Below are 22,945 nucleotides of genomic sequence, written 5' to 3'. Positions count from 1 at the left end.
CTTCAATTTCGTTCTTTCAATCGTGCCAATGTCATTGAAACGAATTAATAGTTGTTATGAGATATTTAGAATGGAAGATTTATTAAATAGCTAAGGCTTAACATAGCAGATTTTTCATTGTCGTTGTAAATGGTTTGCTTACGTTTGGCGTTTTTCGTAACTTCTTCCAATGAGTAATTGTCTGAGTTTCCACATTGTCAACGAATTTCATGGTTACAACAGTACAGTGATTGCAGTATACCTGGTTTTAACAATAACTGAACGTAGTAATCTTATCGTCTAGCTCTCGTAATATATTGAATTCTCACCTTAATTGATGTGATTTTTTAAATGAAGGAACTTGTGTTTCAACTCAAGAGTTTTCCACATCCTTAAGTGAGAACATGTTTGAAAATATCTTTGTGGAAAAATAATTTTGTCTGTTGTAATTTGATGAGGATGAAACCGGTGTATATGTTATTATTGTAAATTTACGAGTCGTTTATTCCTTTGGTTAACTAATTTTACTGGCGTATCTCAGTTCTAAAGCATAAAACTGTGTTTACTGCAGTATAAATGAATATATGCGATGTGTCATATAATTATGAGTTGTTATGGATGGTACTCTCACATGCTAGATTAATAAAAAATAATAAAAATACCTTGAATCTCCTAGTAATTATATTATACACGGGCATTTTTTTGGTTTGAGTTCTCGATCTAGTTCTGGATGTCATTCACAAAAAATAACTTCTCACTTTGCAGGAAAACTTAAAATCTGTTACACATCAGCATAGTCCGTGGGTGGTATCACTTAAAAATCACTAACGATTAAATAATTGGAAAACTGTTATAGCTCAATGTCCCAGTTGCACGACTAATACGGTCAAAATTAACTATTAAAATACTGTTCGAATACTAATGATCGCTCTGGAGCCTTTTAAGTAAAAAGCAGCTATTGCGGGGCTTAATCAGTCGGTGTACAGATAATACTGATACAGATCCCAGTTACTGAGACACTTGTTTGATTCAAGTACTCAACCTTTCATGAACGCGGCGTGCAACCGCCAGTACGCCGCTTGCGCGCGCACAACGTGTTCAGTACCACCAACCGCCGGTTATAATGATAATGACTATAGTCCAGTACTACTTCAGAGCCAAATCAAACGTTTGAGATTATTTTTATACTGGATAATTTATATAAATTTCTGTGATCGATCTAAAATTCAACAGTGAAATTTGTTTTGTTAGCATTTTTAGTGGTTATTATTAGGTAATAATAAATTTACACCATTATAACTGTCGTATGGATACCGGTTTTCTACGAAAGGAAGAGTTTCAGAGTTTATTTTCAATGTGTATTTCATTAGATGTTGCTTATTCAACATGCGTATATATGATTTGGAAAGGCAAAACCTCTTGAGTTACTTGGTTTCTTACCACTGTATTGATCATTTTTAGGGCAGCGATATGACTGTGGCAAAGCGTTCTCAAAAACATGTATGTATTTCAAGAGTTCTCTTTTTAATTTTTTACTAAACGTACACAGTATTTTAGAAATTGAAGTTACCCAGTTTTGACAAATTCAATTTCAACAAAGAAGCTTTCATAGATGCATTTGTAAGAAATAATTTATTCAAATAAATTCTAAAACGTGTTTAGTATATGGAAAATAGTAATTAAATATTTATTGCCGAACGTAATGAAGAATTTCTATTGCTTGTTTTACTGTACTACATAACATTAACACTTCCGATCATTATCATGAAGGAGTGCACGGAAAATTTTTCTAGTTTCCAGATAAAATAAAATTCAGTTCTTGGGCATTATCATTTTCAACGTAATAACTATTATAAAGATAAAAGATCTCAAATGTCTTGATCAAAAACAAGGCAGAATTTTAATGTTCATGCCTTACAAGTTTACTACCTGTTAATTTTGTAATTTATATCTGGATTTATTGTCGCCATTTGCCACTCAATGAGTTGTGCAGGAACTTTATCTTGTGTTTGTCAGAAATTTTTATTTATGATTCAAAGGCATATCTTTCTAGGCACGTATGTACATGGTGAGTTAGTTTATATTAACAAAACTTTAGCATTCGGTAGAGAACCTTGTTCTAGGTTAAGTATGTCCACATTCTTCTGTCTGGCAAACCTTTAGTATCTGAGATATAGGGCGTCAAAATCTTGATTTTCTTTTTTTAGTATTTCTCCACATTCATTGTTTTTGAAAAAATTCTCTTTAAATTTTAGCTATAGGTTATTTACGATAATTAGCAGATTTGGACATGTCCAAACCTACAGGAACAATTTCAGTGAATTTTGTTAAAAACTATAAGAACTGCGTGAAAAATACTTTTTAAAATGTTCTTTTTTGACAAACCTGTATCTCAAAAACGAAAGATTTTTCCTACATACACGTGTATGTTTATATAATTGGCTTCAAATCGCCTCCCCATCGAATGCCGATGCCTGCTAATATATAAACTGCCCCTGAATAATATTAACTTAGGATACACCTAAAGTCTTGTGAGGAAAATCGAAAAATTTCATTGGATTGAATTAAACGAGATCTGAAAAATTCCATGCGCAATTTACCACAGTAGTAGGCATGAAATTTGCGGCCATGAAGAATCAATTACTTTGTTTTCATATAAATGGATTATTTCCGTTAAAACGTAATTAGATAGTACATTTCATCAAATCCGAATATGTCGCATCTATTTGCCATAGTGACGAGTATATTCTATTCAGCAATGTTTTGGATTTTTTTTTAAAGTATTTCTATACACTAAAGAAAAACACGAAAATTAATTGGTATCACTGCAAAATATAAGGCTCGAGCAGCGACCAACTCCTCAAGAATTCACTGACTCCTTTAATATTTCAAACAACTTACCCACCCATATTTCACAACGTATTGTTTTGACATGAACTTAAACACACAAACCCAAATTTGAACCTCCTTTGTCGTTAATATTTCAAACTGTATCCTCACTTAGAAGTAATTATGTTCAAACACACCTGATTTGAATAATTAACGATTTTAATATTATACAGCAGGCTTCATCGGGGAATAAAATTAAACACAAAAACAGGAATTTACATTAAAGCATCGCCTAGAAACCCCAAGGGGATCGGAGGCTAAAAGCCCACTTTTTGCTGCCGGTTTTACTTGGGTTTACAAAATCTTTAACTTTGTAATTTCAGCACCGGAAGGTAGGGGGTTGCCAGTTGGAGCAAGTAAGTTTTTGGGTAATTTTTATTCCGATTTATAAGAGAAATACAAGTTTATTTACATATGATCAAAAGTACTAAAAAAAAATAGTTTTTGGTGGCACGTAAGAAATAAATTTATGAGATTAAGTATCTATGTCATGCATTTAGGTCAATATTTTTCCTGTAATATTCGCTACAATAAGTCGGTTAACTCGATACGAATTGGGATTGTGATAATTAATACAATAATAATTGAATTGTCAATACTCTTCGAGCGTTCCAAACAACTACTATTTATTTCAATGAATAATTTAGTTGAACTAGTTAATAATACACTTAATGTAGATGGAATTAAAAATTGTCATTTGTGTTTGCCGTAGATGTTGATTAATATTTGCCGCTCACAATTTTATCTGTTAATAATATCTAAGACAAGCCACAACTTTATATCTGAATTCATTTACTGAAATTCGCAGAAACCACGTCAATTCACTCGTAAAGAAAATTTTCTGATGAATTCGAGGTGTTACTTCCAATAACAAAGTAATAATTATGGGTCCCATTATATGCGGTGGTTAACAATTAATAGAAAACCCGGCGTCGAAGGTCATTGTGCATGAATTGTGTAGACTGTTGTTATATCCCTTGACCTCTATAATTTTTCTCTTGTTGGCCATTCCTTTCATTATATTCGACTAGCTGAAAAATCAACTGGAATTTGCAAAATTAACGGTCCCTATTGCTAGGATTGATATTTACCGTTAAATTTAATTTTATCTATTTAGTTTATTAGGAAGTTTATGGTGAGCTATAAAATCCCTCGCCGAATTGTCTTAAAAAATCATAGAAAAGATATTTTATTTTCGACCTCACTGCATATTTACCTAGGTACTACAAGAAATTGTAATTGTTCATTATCCGATCGATATCCTAGACTCTAACCTAATTAATTAAAGTAAGCTTTCCACATGTAATATTTTCAAAATAGAGGAGTAAAATGAAACGCTCCTTTGTCTAAAGCGGTATAAAGGGCGCACACCCCTAGGATATCTAGGGAATAAAGCAATGGGACGGTAACCTAATTTAAAGTTTTGATTCTTAATTAAGGGCATATTGTTTAAATAATTTTGCTGTATGTATAATACGAAAATTAGTTATGTGTGAATCAAAAAACAATCGCATATTATGCAGGAACTTTAACAATGTTAAAGTTTCAATAAATCCACTTTCACCTGAATCTTGTATTGGCTTAATTATTGATAATTTCATTTAATTGTGTGTCAAGAAAGGTGATGACATTTGTATACCTTTGTTTGATTACTCGGAATCATTATTGTCTATAATCTTAAAAACAAATTAATTTTCTATTTTCTCTATCAGTTCCATACTAAGTGGCTTAGATACAAATCGCTAATAAGCACGTACTATGATACTAGACTTATTGGTTGAATTAGCACATAATTAAAACTAATTCAATAAATCGGCAAGTGTGCTAATGAAAGACGATAGTAAACAGGAATCACTTTTCTAGATACGATCAGCTAACATGGCTTTCAAGAAAGACACTTATTTGTTTCAGAAAGAAAAGAGCCGTGCCACATGCATTATAGTTTTTTTGATTATACAAAGTTGTTTGATGTAGACATTCGGATGATATCTTCAGTGCTCCAGACTGTTTTCCGCCCTTCATAAACAGATTAATCCATTTTCTTCTTTTGAATTTGGCAGTAAAAACAAAGAATTAAAGAACACGGTCCAGTGATCGAAAACAGAAAGGGCGCATCGGCAAATTAAATGTGTACCTACTGTATATAATAATAACAAGAATGTTAATGCTCCAGACCCACATATGGTAGATGGTCTCGGGAATTTTTTCATTGGTTACTTATTATATTTCGTATTCTTCATTCATATTCGATTCTACCCAATAAACTCTGGTTTATCTTTGTTTTCAGATCACAATTTGGCCGATGTTGACATCGAAAAAGTTTTTAATTTTTTAAGGGTTTCTCTTAAAAAAAAAGTTCGTAAGGCTGGAGAAAGCACTTAATGGTATTTTTAAAGCACCTCATGTTTTTCTTTTATCTCAGTTCACAAAACCAATAAATTCGCAATAAAACTTTTTCTGGGAATAGAGTTTTTAGAATGTTACTCTTTACGCATCAAGTAGCTCCTCTTTAATTGGCAAAGTTTTATAAAAGGAATTTTCCCAGGATACGTAGCAGTGTTAACGTTTTGTTCTCTGTGCTGTTTAATTACAATGCCAGGAATTTACTGCTTAACTGACAATTTAATAATAGTCGTTAATATGAGGATTGAAATTATATCATATATCAACGTCGTAGTCCTCCTTATGTTAACTAATAATTCTATTACGTAGCTAACCAATATCATAATGCATCATTTCAGACCCAGTATAGCGTAATTGAATCTGCGAAAAATGTAACAAGAAAAAAATTGCAGGAAAGTTTTATTGAATATAAATCGGAGCTTTAACTTCTACTTTTCAATTTAACCAAGTTCATCTTTATTTAAATAGTACCCTTTCTGGTTTATCCAAATTGACGTGGTAATGAATATTTAACAAAGTTTTCCGATTTTCCTCGTTTTCCTCGAATTTCGCAAGTCTACTTATTATTTATATTTACATTGGTTGGTCCATCATAACTACCATTCATTATTTCATATTTAATGAAGTGTGCTTAGTACCAACTTCCAGTAATTCAATCTTCGTAAAACTTTAAAGCAATTAACTCTTATGACAACTTTACAAGTCACTAGATATAAGATTCCCAAGAAAATTGTTGACCGCAAATTGTTATTATCAGAAGAATTCGAAATGGAAAAACTATATAATATACAATTTTTTATTTTTTTTAACCGGCAGTCCTAATCTGTCATCATTTCTGAGATTTAATGCTGAAATAATGCGCTGGACATTCCAGGTAAAACTTAAACTTAAATGTCTTATACCGATATAGACAAGTTTATCTTCAAGGGCTTCCAACTTAAATTTTTTCAATAATTGCAAAAATATATCTGTGGGGAAAACGTTTTATTTTTAAATAATTACCTTCCGTATAAATGAGACATATATAAAAGGCGCACGCCTAAATGCCCCTAGGCTTTGGTGCTTGTAAAAAAACCTAAATGTCAAGAGGATCGAGTGTTACCTTATTTGAAAAGTATTTTTAAACCTCATATTTGATCACTCAATCTACTTTACAAGCATTAACTTGGTATTTCACACGGGCACGTTATAGATATATTATTTCAACGATTAATTGTTGCGCCCCTTTGCGCCCTTTCAACTTCGTTCTAACCTTCGGAGGGACAATTGTAAATTTGGACAATTGCATTGAACAGATTAATTTCTTTGCTTCCACTACTTTGAACTTATGGCATATGTCCCACATATTTCTCTTTTTGGCTGTCAAATCGGCAAATATCTATGAGGGAGTTTATTGAGACTTTCAATATCATAGAGTTCGATTTGTTTGGCTTCAACAAAATTGAACACTTTCCAATGCGAATATAATAGCAAACGAAAACTTTAAGCTATGAAATTGTTCTCGTATTTTTCTTACACAGTTTAAAATGTGGTTTATAGGCGGTGAAAAATAACTTTTTTATATGGAAAAACAATGGTTTCTTTAAATCTTTTACAGACCATTTTCTCCGAACTTTCTTGAAGTATTTCATATTATTTCCTTCAATAAAATCATCTGTTTTCAAGCTCTAACTGTTAATATCAATTACTAGGGCCTACGTAGATAATCTCTCGGATACCGGTGGTTAGACGGAAATTGCAGCAGTTACATTTTCGACGATAAAGTTGAAAATTCTTTTTTAAACAAAAGTAACAATAAAAATAAAACCTCTGTCGTAAAACCAAAATCTTTCTTTTTAATACGCTGATAAATCGAAATTTTATTATTTTATGAAACGATTTAAATCTTAATGGGGATCACTCGCACAGAGATAAAATCTCTGATTGCTTGTGTGCGACGTATGAGATTTAATTCCATTCATTCTTTACGAGAAAATTTCATATTTTTTGTTACTTGGATACTTTAGTAAACACTTTTTTTCCTTATCAAATCAACGTGAATAGATAAGGGAAACAAAACGTGCAGATAGAGTAACGCTGTACACACTTAGTTAAAAAGTAATGTTTCTAGGGTAAGGATGTTTGTGTGATGAAATTATTGAGAATTTTCATGTTAGTAATTCAATAATTCAAGTCTTGAGCTTCAAATAATATAATATATAGGGTTATCACTAAAAAAATTTAAATAAGTATTGAAATTCTGATGGATATATTCATATGTTAATCTGTTGTCAATCAAAAGTTTGATGGTCAATACCAAAATGGTTTAATCATCGCCTCATGTCTACGGTTTTGCAAGTTGTTTTTCTGCACATACGTCCGGCAAGATAAGTGTAAAGGTTTTTTTAATCATCCATTATTTTATTGTTACATATACATACTTCCAGTTCCCCACAGTTTCATCCATTTCAAAAAGTTGTGGTCGAATTGAATTGTGTGTGTAAAAGTTTTCGAACTTTTCGTGATTATTTCTTGAGAAATCAAACTTCCTTCCAACATTTCAGAAAAGGCAAACAGGAAAAGATCGAAAGACGTAATATATTTTTTTAATAATAGTCTCAATAATATGGGATGTAAGGGCAATAAATAATAAAGTTCATGTACTGAATAAAAAAAAGAAGAGTAATAATTATCGGTTTTAACAACTTAATTCTCTACCTCATTAACTCGTTTTTGTAAAATTTCTGTTCTAAGACAGTCACAATACGAACTACAAATTGGTTCAAAATAATAATATTTTTTTCATTTGATATGATTTTAAGATTTACAAAAAACAGTATTAATTAAGCACAATAAATTTCGTGCTAGTGTGTTGTAATACCATCTTCAGAAATCCTGCTAAAATGGTGAATGATATTTTTCGCAGTTTAATAATATATATTACAGCCAGCTCCGTTCTTTCTTAGTTCAAGGTACTTAAATTATCGTTGTCGACTCAATAATATCTTGTGTTTCTAACTATCTGATTAAATATTGTTCAGAAGTGAGATTGACAGACACAGTGAGGTCATTAAACACTCTTTTGTGGAATGGTATTCATTTGGGAGATAAGATGCTTCTTAACTTTCACGGTGAAATGGCACGCTAGACTTTAAGGCGGAACTCAAAGGGGCCTTCCACCGAGCAACCAAATGGGACACACAGGAGGAGTGGGATGGCTATATCGAGACCCGTAAAGAATTTAACTGCGCAGCAAACAGGCTGACTGGTTTCCTGCGCTTAATTCCCGTTTTGTGGGAAGCTTTTGCCAAATTGCTAAACTCAGAAAGGGAAAACTATTGGGAGCAATAAAGAGGCCTTGCAGCTTCTCCTTGCTGATACATTCAAGAGATCACAGGACTTGGACCCCTGGATTAAGAAGCGAAGAGAGCTTTTGAGGAGTTAATCGTAAGACCTCGTTTTTTTTGCAATCTCTACCAATACTAAACATGAATTTGCATCTATTGAGTGTTGATAAATCAGTAAAATTTGAATAGAAGTATTTGCTACTTCCCCTGAGAGAACGTGGTACCACTATATGCGACGTATTTTTTAAACTCACTGTTCGTACCGTTATCGAAACACATATTAAGCTAGTGATGTGCTCACCCAATAATTGAAATTACCTTTTAAGAATGCGAAATGAGAGCAATCGAGAAATTCTCACTCACAAAGATGCCCCTTAATTTAATCTAATTTTAAGTTTAATTTCATTATCGTAAAAGAGCCTTAATTTAAATTGTACATTATTTATCGTAATATTGAAACGACCACAAAAGATTAAATCCGATAATACCGGAAAGGACGGCAACAAAATATATTTCTTAATTAAAATTTAGAGCGCAAAAGAGATTAAAGCCGTGTTTACTGTTGCAAGTAAACGACGAATTTACATTTTGTTTTTGATTTGTATTTATTAAAGAGATGCTGTGCCATAATTCTCTGTTAGGTGGTTAAATGGACCGTTCAGCAATCCGATTTAAATCGCTTTTCATATTTATTAAAGGCGAAGGCGCCGGGATAGCTAGAGCTGAAAACTTGACTTAAAATTGTTGAATTTAATCAATAATTAGTGACTGTTATTTAATGTTTATTAAAGTAATTTGCCGTCATCTACCAAACGAAATTTCAAATACAAACCTCGTGTCTAGAATTTTTTAAATAATTCTAACGAAACACTATCTGCGAGATGCGAAAGCCAAAATTTACTAGGCAATAATTTTTGTAATTCTGATGATTATTGTACTCTTTCTTTGTGAAATTCCTTGTGCTCGAAATAATTGTCTTGCGTTCGCATCAAAACTCTCGTAATATTGGATCAACATGTTCCAAATTTTTCCTACAGATAACATTAGTAAATAATTACCCTTATACAAAACTGATTTGCGAAGTTATCAATATATTGATACAACATCTAATCGGACCAATAAGCTCTTTGATACAATTAAAGTGGTCACTGACATGATCTATTTAAATAAAATATAAATCGTGTATTATTTGGTCCAACAATCGACCCAATTTAATTCACACATTAGAAATTTATAAGTTCGATATGTGGACATGTGATCTCTGTTTTGATAGATCTTGTTAAAACCCATTAATGTCTCATGGTATGTCTGAAGTGTCTTACGTTAAAAGGCCCGGAAGTTCAGATTCGTATCAAATAAATGTTGTAACTATTGATGTTTTCACTGAAGCCCTTGTCGAAGTTGGAGTTTTTTTTCTCAACTTTTTTGCGTTTATTTTTTTAATTTCTAAAGCAAATTAAAAGGATTTGAGTTCCTTCAATCGACCCTGTAGCTTTAACAAATTTTATGAGCTTAATTTTGAAAAATTAATAATTTTGCTTCAAAGAACTTTGATAATAATAATTTACAATAAAATTAATTACAGTATCACTTTCAAAAGGCGTTAAATTTTTAAAAAATTAGATAATATCAGTCAAAGCCGGAAATACGAATTGTTTCAAACAAAATGAATTGACCTCAAAATATCGCAGAAAATCAATTTTAGTAGAAAAGTTTGGCAAATTTTTCAAAAACATCTAATATGTGGAATAATTTCTACAATAAGAACCTCTGAAAGGTTTTTAACATGTCCACAGACACACACCCACCCACATACAATACATACCTCAGAAGCACTAGTAGCCCCAGAACTCAAAGCTGGTGACATCGAGGATAAATCGTAATTTGGAGACACTTGATTGTGATGATAAGTCTGAGGTTGTGAGCTACCTAAATTGGTCATCACATTCTGCATGGGCATATTCTGAGTAGTACCTCCAGGAGGAGCACTGTGAGTCTGATTTATTGTAAGGTTTCTTTGGTAATCTGGTAGGAACGCTGGGTGGCAAGGCCCTTGAAACGATTCGCTTAGGTACTGTTTGACTTGACTTTTCTGCTTTTGCATCACATGGTATCTGGTAGGGTTTTCTAGCTTGGTTTGGACCTCGAGAACCTGCGGTGGAACATCCACTGCAAGCGTGTGTAGGGGCACTTTCACAGGAATCGGAGGGGGTCGTTGGCTTTGTTTCACTTCTTGTTGTCGTTGTCTTTCTGCCGTCCGTTTTTGCTGCTCCAGAGCCTGGTCCCGCATTAGCTGCAGTTTTAGCTGTGTACGAGTTTGAAGCGTTGATGTCTTAAGGTTGGGTGTGCTGGAAAAAAAGATAATTACTTTATGACAATGCAAATTTTAAATTTTAATAAATATGATTTTTGAGCAGCACCTAGATCTGAGAACTTTTTCATAAATTGCAGCAACTTCGCAGACTCCTATATTAACAGCACACACTTTACCAGAAAAATTCAGACTGTTATCGACCAATTAATTAGTGTACTGGATAAAGTCCATCCACACACTTGGTAATATAAACAAGTATTCACAGATTCATTCAAATATTCAGATCTTCAACAGATTTTCAGCAGATGTTTCATCGCTATAAAGATAAAATAACTCTCATAGTAGTAAATATTGTTTTTATTACGTAAAAACTTACTGATTTATTGGGTTTAAAAATGATTTAAAGTTGCAAATTTCGATAATTTAGAGGTAACGTTATTAAAACGTGATTGAAACATTTCCAAAAAAGTAGTGTTTAGCAGTAGTAAGGTAAACCATTTTATTGAATGTTGTGCCTTACCATGGTTCTATTAAGAATATATGTAAACTGAGTTGTTACGTAACATTGGAGATATACATAAATAGGGTTTCTGTAATTGAAATATTAACAGTACCAAGTAGTAATATTTTCACCATCACGAAATTTTTAGCTTTGTTCGTCTCACATTATGATAAAATTTCCATGCACGAAACACCCTTCTTAATATGGAAAAAAATGTCTTAATTAAATTCGTTGCAGATGCAGAATTTCGGAGGGGTCGTCCATAAGGAAAAATAAAGTCGATAATGGATGCTAGAATTCAAAATGTTGAATTTCTAATATGGTCATACATATATATCTTTTTCTACATCGCCAGGTTGTGGAAAAGGAAAAATTGCATGGCGAAGTATCAATCAATTTTAATTACCTCGCTAATTAAGCTGAGAAAAAATACAAAATTTGTCCAAAATTTCACGTTTTTTCGAACATCTCCGTAGAACATGCTTATATGCGTATGGTAGAATACTTTTCGTTGTTCTACGAATCATCGATTATGACTGCACTTGCATACTTGGTCAAACCACATATGTACGTATCGGCATAGGCCAAAATTTAATTAACCCGACGTATGACCTATACGAGGACAGGCTGCATGTTGCCCAGCAATCCGGCCTAAATTAACTGCCAACACATGTGTCCAAATTAATGAAATGTAAGGGGTGTTTCATCAAAAGGATTGTAGCTGTTAGCAGGCCAGACACGTGTGCGAGCCTTGACATTGTCGACAGCTACGGATTCCCCTGCATGTTCAGTAGGGCAGGAGATTTAATCCTGACATTCCACCAGAATAAAATTTCCTGGCTTTTTGCAATTTAGGCTTTAATTGAAATTGGCGAGCCGTTTTCTAACCAGAATGTTCTGAGTTTTCGTTCGTCCCGTTCAGGAAGGCAATTTTATGTGATTAATATCAGATTTGTGGAGATAGGGGCTATTATTCAGTCATAAACATGCCATGTATGCCGCACTGGAAGATTAATTTGCATTGTTCCTGATACTCTTTGTGCGGGCTTATCAATCTGACTCATACTGAGCTAGTCATTAAAACACTGATCAAAAATACATGCGCGATGATACAAAACGTAAATCATCTGTTGAGTGAGCTTTCTACTTGTTTTTGCAAGATCGAAATACGCATTTCCATTTATACAACCAATTTGACAGGTTTTTTTGGCCAAGAATAAATAAATATAGCCTTTAAAACTTAATTGCCTGCCCAACCTTAAGTGAAATTTCGTCATGTTAGAAAAACAGCTTGGTTTCTTAGGTCGCTGCATAAAATCTTTAGAGAATTTTAGTGAGAATTAGAAAGAGGGAAAAAGAAGAAAGGACAAATTCAACAGAATATCGGACATGGCCTTACTATATGGTTATCTCTGGATGTGCGATGTTATCTGAAGCAAGATGTGGCATTTACTTATTAAACGTACATCGAAAATAAGGGTTAGACACAAAAATGTGCAATATCTGATGGTAATTATAGCATTTTACGTATAGTTCCAAGGCTGGCACCCAATTTAAAAGTGAAGCCAGATTTTTTGGTAGGCGTCATATAGTTTTCGAAAATAGATCTATTAAAATTGAATATTTTGTCGGCGCTTCGGATAACATGATTTTAAAATCATACACTTGTTTTGGCGTAAAAAGGCATATTACATTTATTGGTTCATTTTGGCAAGTAATCAGAAATCTAAGGAGAGGTGTTATTTCAGGTGTACCTAATAATAGACTTATTTTTTAATATGTTTCGTGACGTTTCTGGTGCTTATATTCAAATACACTTTTTCAAATGAGCTTGCACATATAAAAAAATGTTTTTGTTACGTTTAGATCGATAAACAACCCCTATGAACAGGTAATGAGATTTTTTTATACCAGAAAAGAGGCCATTTTTTTTATGCTTTAGTTTTTGCAGAATTCGGTAATAATGAACGCTTCAAAAAACAAGGAAAAATCATTTCGTGTGGAAAAAAGGTCTTTTAGGGATGTCCTAAATTACCTTCACGTTTTTAACTCAGTGAGTATTGAAACGAATTTTTATTTGTGAAATCCGCCTCCCTTATAGGAAATTAATTGGGGCCATTGTTTTTTTTATTCAAGGCCCTTTTGCGGAAGGTATATGTTGTTTAACGCTTAAATAAGTTGCATCGTTTTCGTTTGTGTTTTCACTCGAATTATTTTTAATTTATTGCCTTGTTTCGCTAAAAATTTATTTATAAAGCTTCGTCAATGAACTGGGAAATACTTCTGGTTGTTTTCAGTTAAAATTAGATTAATTTCAGATCTAGGCAGTTCGTCATTTTTCTCAGATACTTTCAGATACAGTTCATATACTACACTAGTATATGAACAGTGATTCCATTTGTTACAACATTATCGATGTTAATTTGTGGCTCATGAAATTATTATGAATTTTAATGTTAACACTTCATTTACCTAATGCTGCTTTACTACGACAGACATTAACAAGTAAGAAAATAAAGTGCTATAACAAAAATCTATACTGGGTTAGACATCTGGACCGGCTCTCTTTCCAAAGATATAAATATGTTAGTTACGCTAGTAAAATTTAAAAATACTGGCAAAATATTTATTTAGTCACCATTGTTTGACGAATATACAAGTGTACATGTGCTTGTAATGACAGGTAAATGTCCACAATTTTAGTAGTAACCAACTTGTGAAACACTAGTAATTCAGTTGTCATGATAAGAGTTACTGATAAATTTCTAGCTCGCACTTATCAGGAACTGAATGTGTTCTACTTACTGCTAAAGGTACCTACGTAATGTGTTTTACAAATGTGGCAAGTTAAACAAACCCAGAATCACAATGATTTCTAAGCGGAGTAGCAGTTATTCATCTGAAAATTAAACAACCTCATTTTGCTAAACTACATATTTTTAAATTCGCCTCGAAAAGTTATAAAAAGTATACCCAAGCCGTGTTACTCTGAATTATCTGTAACTCTTTGAATTAATTCAATTCGTCTGAATGTTACTGAGCACAAAAGTCCTAAAACACTTCTTTCTTCTTTTTTCTTTCAACTTATTATAAAATATGACTCATTCAGGGAATCCTTTTTGCTTTCCAATTCACCCCCTTTCACTCTATGTGGCCCACTCCCCCTCCGCAAAACTTCCCGTCCTCTTTATGAAGAAGAGCATCCTATCCTATTCACCAGTCTAAAGTTTTTCTAAGATGTTAAAAGCGGCTCCGGAAATACTACGTCTTAGATCTGCCCACCTCTTGCAGACTCCAAGAAAGTAGAATAAGGCTCTTTTGCCCAACAGCGTTTGCGGTCGAAGTCGATGTTTCTACTGTAAGTGGCAAAGTTGATTTCCAAGTGAAATTTTGTTTAAAATCGATCTGTCAAAATGGCAGCAAATTACTTGAACGAAGATAAACTGCACATGGCAAAACTTGATGTCAAATTAAACAGAAACGCGATTAGAGAAGCCCCATCGTGCATACAACACTCTCCCCGCGGCTCAAATTATTAATGTGGAGACAAAGAATCTAACCAATCCTAAGACATTATGACCATGTTTCTATGGAAATTAGTTTTCAATTAAAGTTAACGGCACTTTGAGGCTTTAGCCCTGATGGATTCCGTCATTTGGAAGACAATTTAGATGCTTAGTTACGTTCTCGCTTAATTATAGATTGTTTGTAAATTGTCAATGATGTGCAATTTACAATAACTGACAATTAATTACACGTACAGGGTGTTCGGATTTGAAGGATTTCGACACGAAAATCCAATTTTCCGGTTAGATAGGGAAAAACTAGCATATATGTCAAGAGCTCGATTTTTGAGAGAATATTAATAGCGGAAATTGTATCGGTATCTTTAGAATCTACGGCTTTAGACCACGTTTTTAAAATTTTCGCCATTTTCAAAATTTCTCATAACTTTTTTGTTTAGGAATATTGAAATAAACAAAAAAAAAACATTTTTAAGGCGTTTTTTCGATTTGATTCCAGTGGCACTCTTAGTTTTTCGCTACAGCGTATCGTTTTGTCAAAAACGGACATAACTTTTTTTAGTTTACATGAGAACCACAGAACCACCATGGCTTGAAAAAAATGTCAATTGTAAGCCATTTCAAACTATGTATGTCTATAGTTATTTTCAAAAATAAACAATATGTTTGGATCTTCTAAATCTTCTCCAATTACATTTAGTTCTCCAATTTCGTTACCTCCATTTAAATTGTAATGTTGTGGTCTACACTTTTTGAAGCTTCCATAATTCTGTAATTTATTTTTCAGTTGCTTAAACAGTCTTCTATCTAGTTAATGTCGCTCGGGATAAATATAAAAATATAACTCACGGACTGCTTTTGAGTTTGCGTTCGACAATATAAAACACTTTACTATGTCATATTTTTCATAGCTACTTATCGTTTTTACTCGAAAAAGCGGCATCAAATCGACATTAAAAATGAAAGTTTTTGATGCAAAAAATTAAATATATAAAATAAATAATGTTACTTGGACAGTTGTTATCGATGCTAACTTGAATATAAACACAAAAATCTAATACTTCGGTTATTTTTGAAAATAACTATAGACATACTTACATAGTTGAAAATGATTTAAAATGGAGATTTTTTTGAAGTCACAATCGACTGTCATTTTCATTTAAAATAAAAAAGTTATGTCGGTTTTTGACAAAACGGTACGCTGTAGCAAAAAACCAAGCACACCACTGAAGTCACATCGGAAACGTTTTTGTTTCACTTCAATATTGTCCTAAACAAAACAGTTATGAGGAGTTTTGAAAATGGTCGAAATTTGAAAAACGACCTCTAGCGCCGTTGACTGTAAAAATATCGAGATACGGGTTTCGCCATTAATATTTTCGCAAAAATCAAGCTTTTTACCTGTATGCTAGTTTTTTCCTATCTAGCTGAGAAATGGGATTTTCCTCTGAAAACACTCCAAAATCCGAACATCCTGTATTCTGTTAATTTTTACACAGCATATACGCTACTAACCTTATGTTACATTTAAGTTAACGCACCTGATAGAGATACCTTCACTTAGACAAAGACGTTATGCCTGTTTAGCCTCATGAGTACATTTTTTAACAAGCATGATATCAGGTGTTTAACTTCACATTGATAAATTTTCTCAACTAACTGAAAAACAATTATGTAGAAAATAATTTCCACGAATTCTAATTGATTACAAGAAGACACCATGCATACAAAACTATTTACTTGATCAACATGTTTTAATCGAAATGTATGTAATTCCACGTTTTATCGCTACTAACTACATGCGTTATCAAATTTATTATGCGTTTAATTAAACTTTAACTCTAAATCGTATTTGCTGAAGTGAGAACTGCTGAATACAACCATTGCGAACCACAATGTATTTTTTCGTTTATGTGATTTAGCAGTGTTAGATTCACTATCGTCTGCATTTTATATATTTTAGCGATGGCAATTAAAATCCCAGCAGGGCTTAATATCGAATATTTGAAATGCAGTCACGCATGAATAATGGGCCCCTAAATGATATTTTATTTATCTGTTTGTTAGTAGTTTTAATAAATACGTTTAAAAACACATATACTGGTCACGTTTTTTAACTAAAGCTGATATTACTAAACGTTATCTGATCCTAATTACTTGAACTGGAGTTACAAGCAGATCTCTCCATTTTCGAATCGAAGGTAAATTCAATGTTAATGCCACTGGGCTATACATAGCAACTGGTTTAGCATCCATGAAGTGGGTTTAAACGTGAATCAGAAAACTCCATGTGTTTTCTTCTGTAAAACCACTGGTAATAGGCCTTTTCCGCCCAAACCACTAAAATCAATATGTTATTTTGTAAATTACCTCTTAGTAATTCTATTTTCTCTCGATAAATTTCGACACAATCAGCGGTAACAACAAAATGTACGACATCAGTATCCACTACCTCACACACTATCTCAGCTAGGTTTTTGGACATTGAGGTGTATAAAAAATACCATTACGCCTATTCTTATAATGTATGCCAAAACGACATCCAAATCATTAGAATCAAAATTTCTAAATGCAGGAAAATATTATAATGGAAATTTACAATGGATATTGCACTAGCCAACAGACACTTGTTTTGGCGACACGCCATGCAAATTAAACGGTATAATAAATTTATTGGTAGTCTAACTATCACTTTCTATTTTCAAGCATTTTATGGTTTAGTTAAAAACCTTCAGATATTCGCCCCAATATTGCAAGGCGGTTAGCAACTGTGGCATCAACAATTGATTTTCTTCTCCATTAAGAATGTCCACCTTGCCTAACTCTAAATAATACAATACTCAGGGATAGGGTGCGTTATGATTGTTTAAGCTGTGCTGTAGGGACTTTGTGTAATTGAATTGTTATATTATTAGAAAGTATGCAATATAAAAAAAAATGTATTTCTAAAGTTTCTTGTTTCAATTTTAATAAAAGTACTTCTTTAATTGATTTTCCGTTCGTGTATCAGCTTGGAATTTTTTTATCTATAAAGTAGTAAATTCTATAGTTTATATTCAGAACATGTCTAACGGTACGAGAAAATTGCAAATAAATAGCCACAAATTACGCGGTTTCGAGAAATCTTCGAAAAGCAATTTTATATTGTGTATCATTACAATATAATAGTATCTCATTGACCAAATGAATCCATAAAGTAAACGAATTTTCAGGGACAATTCACACTGCAGCTGTAATGCTAAACCTTATTTTAATTAGTAACGGTGTAAATGTACATAGACATCATTTGCATATAATATCATCACAAGACTCATCTATTTCTTTGCGAAGTGTTGTAAGACCAGTATTTAAACCAGTCACGAGTATCCAATTTTTCCTCTAGCGAATTTCTACTATATACACTATTTGCTGACATAGTGAAAATGCGCTTCTATTTTCGATCAGTTGAGATAACAGTTCATTCATCCGAAATACCTAGACGCATTGCAGCTATTCAGGTATATATTTACCAAATTTCTATATTTACATCTTTAGTTATTATTGGTGTTACAAAATCAAAACTCTCACTTAAAATTTTTTTATAGTCATCGTGATATTCGACCAGAAGGCCTTACCCAGATGGCTACTGCCATTCAATACCCATATATGTACAGGTATAGACCCGGAAATACTCAACCTAACACTTACAGGAAAAAAATGGAAAATATTAGATTATTTCTCAACATAGCCTCTTTTGAGGTTTACACACGTTTCCTAGCGATATTTTATGGCTTCTATACTCGGTTTATGGTAGGAAGTTTCTAATCTTTCAAAATAGGCATCAACCTCATACTCTACATCTTCAGTATTGGCAAATTTCTTTCCACCGTGCCATTTATCAAGTTTAAAAATACAACATAATCTGAAGGAGCTAAATCTGGCGAATGGGGTGGATGAACATAACGTGTCGAAGGGACGGAAGTGTTGATCAAATGAGACTTCCTTTTTCGCCAAATGCGGTCACTTTTTCCTAATTTCTGGGGTGAACCGTTGAAATAAATTTCTATGATATTCTTGATTTATTGTTTTTTCTTTAGAGAGATAATCAATAAAAATGTTCCCACGTACATCCCAGAAAACTGACGCCATCACCTTTCCTGCAGATGAAATAGTTTTCGCCTTCTTTGAAGCCATTTCTCCCCTTTGAGTGTATTGTTTTGACCGTTCTTTCGTCTCAGGTGTTAAATAATAGACCCATGTTTTCGTAGTTATGAATCGACGTAAAAATTCGATTTCATTGCTGCGAAACTTTGCCAAACACTCCGTCGAAACGTTCTCGCTGCGCAGTTTTTGTTCATCTTGCGCACAACTTTCTCATGCTCAATTGTTCGGTCAAAATGCGATGCAGAGTACTTTTTGAAATACCTACGTTTCGGCACAGTTTTGTGGAATTTTACCACAATATCTGAAGTGGTGAGATCTGGAGTGTCATTGGGTTGACCACTGTGGAGTTCGTCGTAGCAGCTCGTACGACCGCGTTTAAACTCTCCCACCCAATACTATATAATTGTTAACGAAGGACCAGAAGATTCCCCCAGAGCAGAATCTAACGCAGCTCTGATGTATAATAGATTAACCCTTTCAAATGAAACTATCGAATCATGTATCGATGCCCGATATTTTCCATGTTCGCAAGTCCATGTTGATCTTTAAAAGCATTCACTAAAAACGACTCCAAAACAAGCACAAGTCGACGTAGCACTCTCAAATTTGAGACAAAAACTTTTTAAAGTTAAATCTTTGTAACATGGGTAAATTTTTAACAAAAAAATCATCATCTATATATCAGGTCGAATACTTTTGAGACTATACGCGTATGTTTGATGAGTTAATTTTTAACGCCTAACGAAAGAGCTACAGCAAACCGAGTTGCCAATGCGGCACAATTTCTGCGGCAAGCGGCTTTGCCGCGGCATAAATGACGCTAATAAAATTATACCTTATCACGTTAATATTTCCGCGGCAAAAACCAGTGGTGTAGGCCGCTGCTGTTTACTATGAAAATTACTGTAAAGTGTATATTTCCATTGCCAGAAGATGAGCTCAAAGTTTTAAAATAGTAGCTTCTACTGTAATTTTGAAAAGTTACATAAACGACATGTCAAAATCAATCTGGCTGGGATTTACAAATCGTCATTAAAATCTACAAGAAAAAGACATACACTTTATACAAATAAATAGAGAAAAGAATTTTAATTTTATAAAGTGAGCAACCAAAAAGCAGAATAAAAATTTGTTGGGTGGCAACTGGGAGTCTCACCGAAAGAATGAAAAGAAATAAATAAAATAAAAAAAGAGAAAACACCCTGTAGACTTTTATACCTAACAAGTAGGTTTTAAACACTAATTTATATTCAAAGTTTTAAACCATTTCAACGGTTCCTGGAATGTGAAATCTCAACCAATGAAATTGACACGCGCCTACTGGGTGTTGCAAAATATTGCTCAGAACATTCTAGGGCGGATGTTGCGTCCAAAAGCGCCAAAAAACGTCATATAAACAGATGTCTGCACATATTTCAGGACCAACATACATGCATGGTGAGGAAGATATTTATTTGGAAATTGATGCTTAAGTATTGATCTATTTTAGTAGGCATTCAAATTTTGAAATAAATGGTTGTTTGACACTAGGAAATGTAGAGCAAACATTGAGTGATTTGAAAATTTTAGCACTTTGTATCTCGGTAACGAAATATTTGTGAATTTATGTTTATATAATTGTTTCGTGTTTTTGGGTGGAGAATCAGTGTCGACGCTTGCTGAACAATATTTTGCCACACGTATGTGTATAATAATGACAGGTTCCCCCTTTCGCCACCCTGTATACTGCGCTATATTTTTTGAGGAACTGCAAGTCTTGTTACTACTAAATGTTATATGATTTTACTTATGACAGGGTTTATAACTAGAAAAAACTCAAATACTCCTATAATTTTCGCCAATCCCTATAAACATGGCTGGTGATGGTAAGTTATAAATTGTAATAACCTCGCGTTTAGCTGAAATTTCGTATTGGTAGCATGTTAGATAAAACAATTTGAAATTGGTTTCGAGACGCCTAAGACGCATATTTCTATAAATATCTAAAGTAAATAAATTGTTTAAGCCAGACAATAATCATCCTCACATACTTTACTGAAGATATTAGGATTTATTAATTATATAAACTGGTTACTCGTAGGTATGATATTTATTTGAACTTATTAATATGTTTGGTGACACGTAGTATTTACTGTTTTTCTAAATATCAGAACGGTAGAAATTTATTCTTCCATTTATTATCTTCTGACGAAGTACCGGAACAAACACAGCCGCTGAGAAAGTGTGTCGTTCGTATAGAATTCTCATGGCTCCTTACATATTGCGTGCGAAACTTCCAAACCCAGAGGGCCTTAGTAGAATTATTTTGTTTGTCTCGAGTTAAATAACTAGCAGTCTTATGACCTCATATTACTTGGCAGTAATTTATGTGGTTATCAGCTAAATTTGGCGGCCAGAGCAATAATTAATCAACTTGCTTGTGAAAGTGAACGATCCACAGTTTGCTCACAAGTCGAGGTCTAAAGTAAAAGTGCTGCGAAGAAATGTCGCGATGTTGCTGTACAGGTATCAGCTGAGAACAATGTTGGCACTGCTCACCTTTCTGAGACTGGCATAGTTTTTGATGTTAACTCATAATATTCCTGATTTTTTGGCGTTCCTAGCAAATCGTCAAAATCTATGGCACTTTCGATATCGAAGTCATCAGTCAGAAGAGCCGACAGGTCATAACCTAAGTCAATCCCTGATTCAGCCATTTTAAAAGAAAATTATTGATGCGCACAGAAATATCGCTTCACGCAGGTTTATCCCAGACTTAGCCGACTATGATACCATAATGTTGTTAATGAATCGCGCACCGAGGATTCGATAAGTAAAGACAAACCGCGTCAGCTTGCTATGCCAACTCAACAGCACGAAAGCAACTGATTTTTCTCCAATAACAATGTCACGGACATAGACGGCTAAGTTAGCGCTGCGCTCGCTCTCAACAGCGTAATAACGAGTAGATTTAGTGGGAACTCTACTTTTGCAGCGGACATAAGCAATAGCTGCGCGCGCAGAGCACGCTTACCTGTTTATGCTGCGAATATTCTGGTTTAATCAAATTAAGTCTATATTAGCTAAAATCTTCCATATACTTGTCTCGGATGGAACCTAATTCTTGCTTATATACATAAGCGTTCTTGCTTGTGACACCTTTTGAAGGCAAACGTTAGGTCCCTTCGTTGGAGCATTCCTGGAAAAAACCTAAATCAGCAATTCCACGATGCCCAATCGGAATTTGAAGACAAGCTTTGAAGCATGTGGATAGAGAGCATCATGCTGTAGCACTCGTGGTGAGCAAGAGCAGAACCCCTGAATGGAATACCTCTAACCCGAGGTGTTCCACGAGTCGCTAGAGGTTTCACATTTATTTTCATGAGGACAGATTCCTCACAAGACCATGCAATTTGCGCTGTAATCTATTTATGAATTTACATAAGTTAAGGCCTCTCTGCGGTGTTTATAGATGCACGCGTGCACCATATTTTTATTTACAATCTGGACAAACAGGTACCACAGAGGTCCTTGCGCTGAAAATATGTTTAAATAAATAAAGTTTTGCAAATCTCGCTCCGATCGATTAACAAGTATGGTAGCCATGACTTCATTTCTCACCTCATGAGGATATTTTAATATTTCATTTACTTATTCAATACCGCTTTTTAATTTATTATTGTCTGGGGAGGCCGGCAAAATTTAATCGATTCATGGGACAGGGTTTCTAATCCGCTGTATCGACTGAAACATTAAATTAGTCATTTTAGGAGTTTCAGTTGACTACGTGCCAACTAATAGTTCACACTAGTTGTCACACCCAATTATTTACTACCACTGGCAGTGATAATTGTTTCTCCAAAAGCATGCAGTCATCAAGCTGCGT

The 22,945-nt window shown here is 33.6% G+C and overlaps 2 protein-coding genes across 6 annotated transcripts in view; one reads left to right on the top strand and one right to left on the bottom strand.

Moving 5' to 3' along the window:
* The window catches only part of Mitf (transcription factor Mitf), a 48,210-nt gene extending 26,230 nt beyond the window's left edge, over positions 1–21,980 (bottom strand). Inside the window, exons 1-2 of the mRNA XM_066301990.1 lie at positions 21,619–21,980; positions 10,423–10,945 (exon numbers count right to left, since the gene is read on the bottom strand). Of these exons, the coding sequence (XP_066158087.1) occupies positions 10,423–10,945; positions 21,619–21,776 (681 nt within the window). The 5' untranslated portion in view covers positions 21,777–21,980. The remainder of the gene's footprint in view (positions 1–10,422; positions 10,946–21,618) is intronic.
* Positions 1,135–22,945, top strand: part of CtsL4 (Cathepsin L4) — a 35,240-nt gene continuing 13,429 nt past the window's right edge. For 2 of the 5 annotated variants that reach the window (XM_066302003.1, XM_066301999.1), the window contains exons 1-2: positions 13,240–13,304; positions 13,365–13,466. In XM_066302003.1, coding sequence (XP_066158100.1) covers positions 13,377–13,466 — 90 coding nt within the window. In that variant the 5' untranslated portion in view covers positions 13,240–13,304; positions 13,365–13,376. Of the gene's footprint in view, positions 1,480–13,239; positions 13,305–13,355; positions 13,467–22,945 lie in introns of those variants that run through there. The other 3 variants (XM_066302002.1, XM_066302000.1, XM_066302001.1) reach the window with 3 other exon arrangements.

Source organism: Euwallacea fornicatus, chromosome 3 (genome assembly GCF_040115645.1).
Source record: "Euwallacea fornicatus isolate EFF26 chromosome 3, ASM4011564v1, whole genome shotgun sequence".
Lineage (NCBI taxonomy): Eukaryota > Metazoa > Arthropoda > Insecta > Coleoptera > Curculionidae > Euwallacea > Euwallacea fornicatus.
The sequence above is the reverse complement of the archived record's forward strand: the minus strand, read 5'-3'. Positions and strand labels throughout refer to the sequence as shown.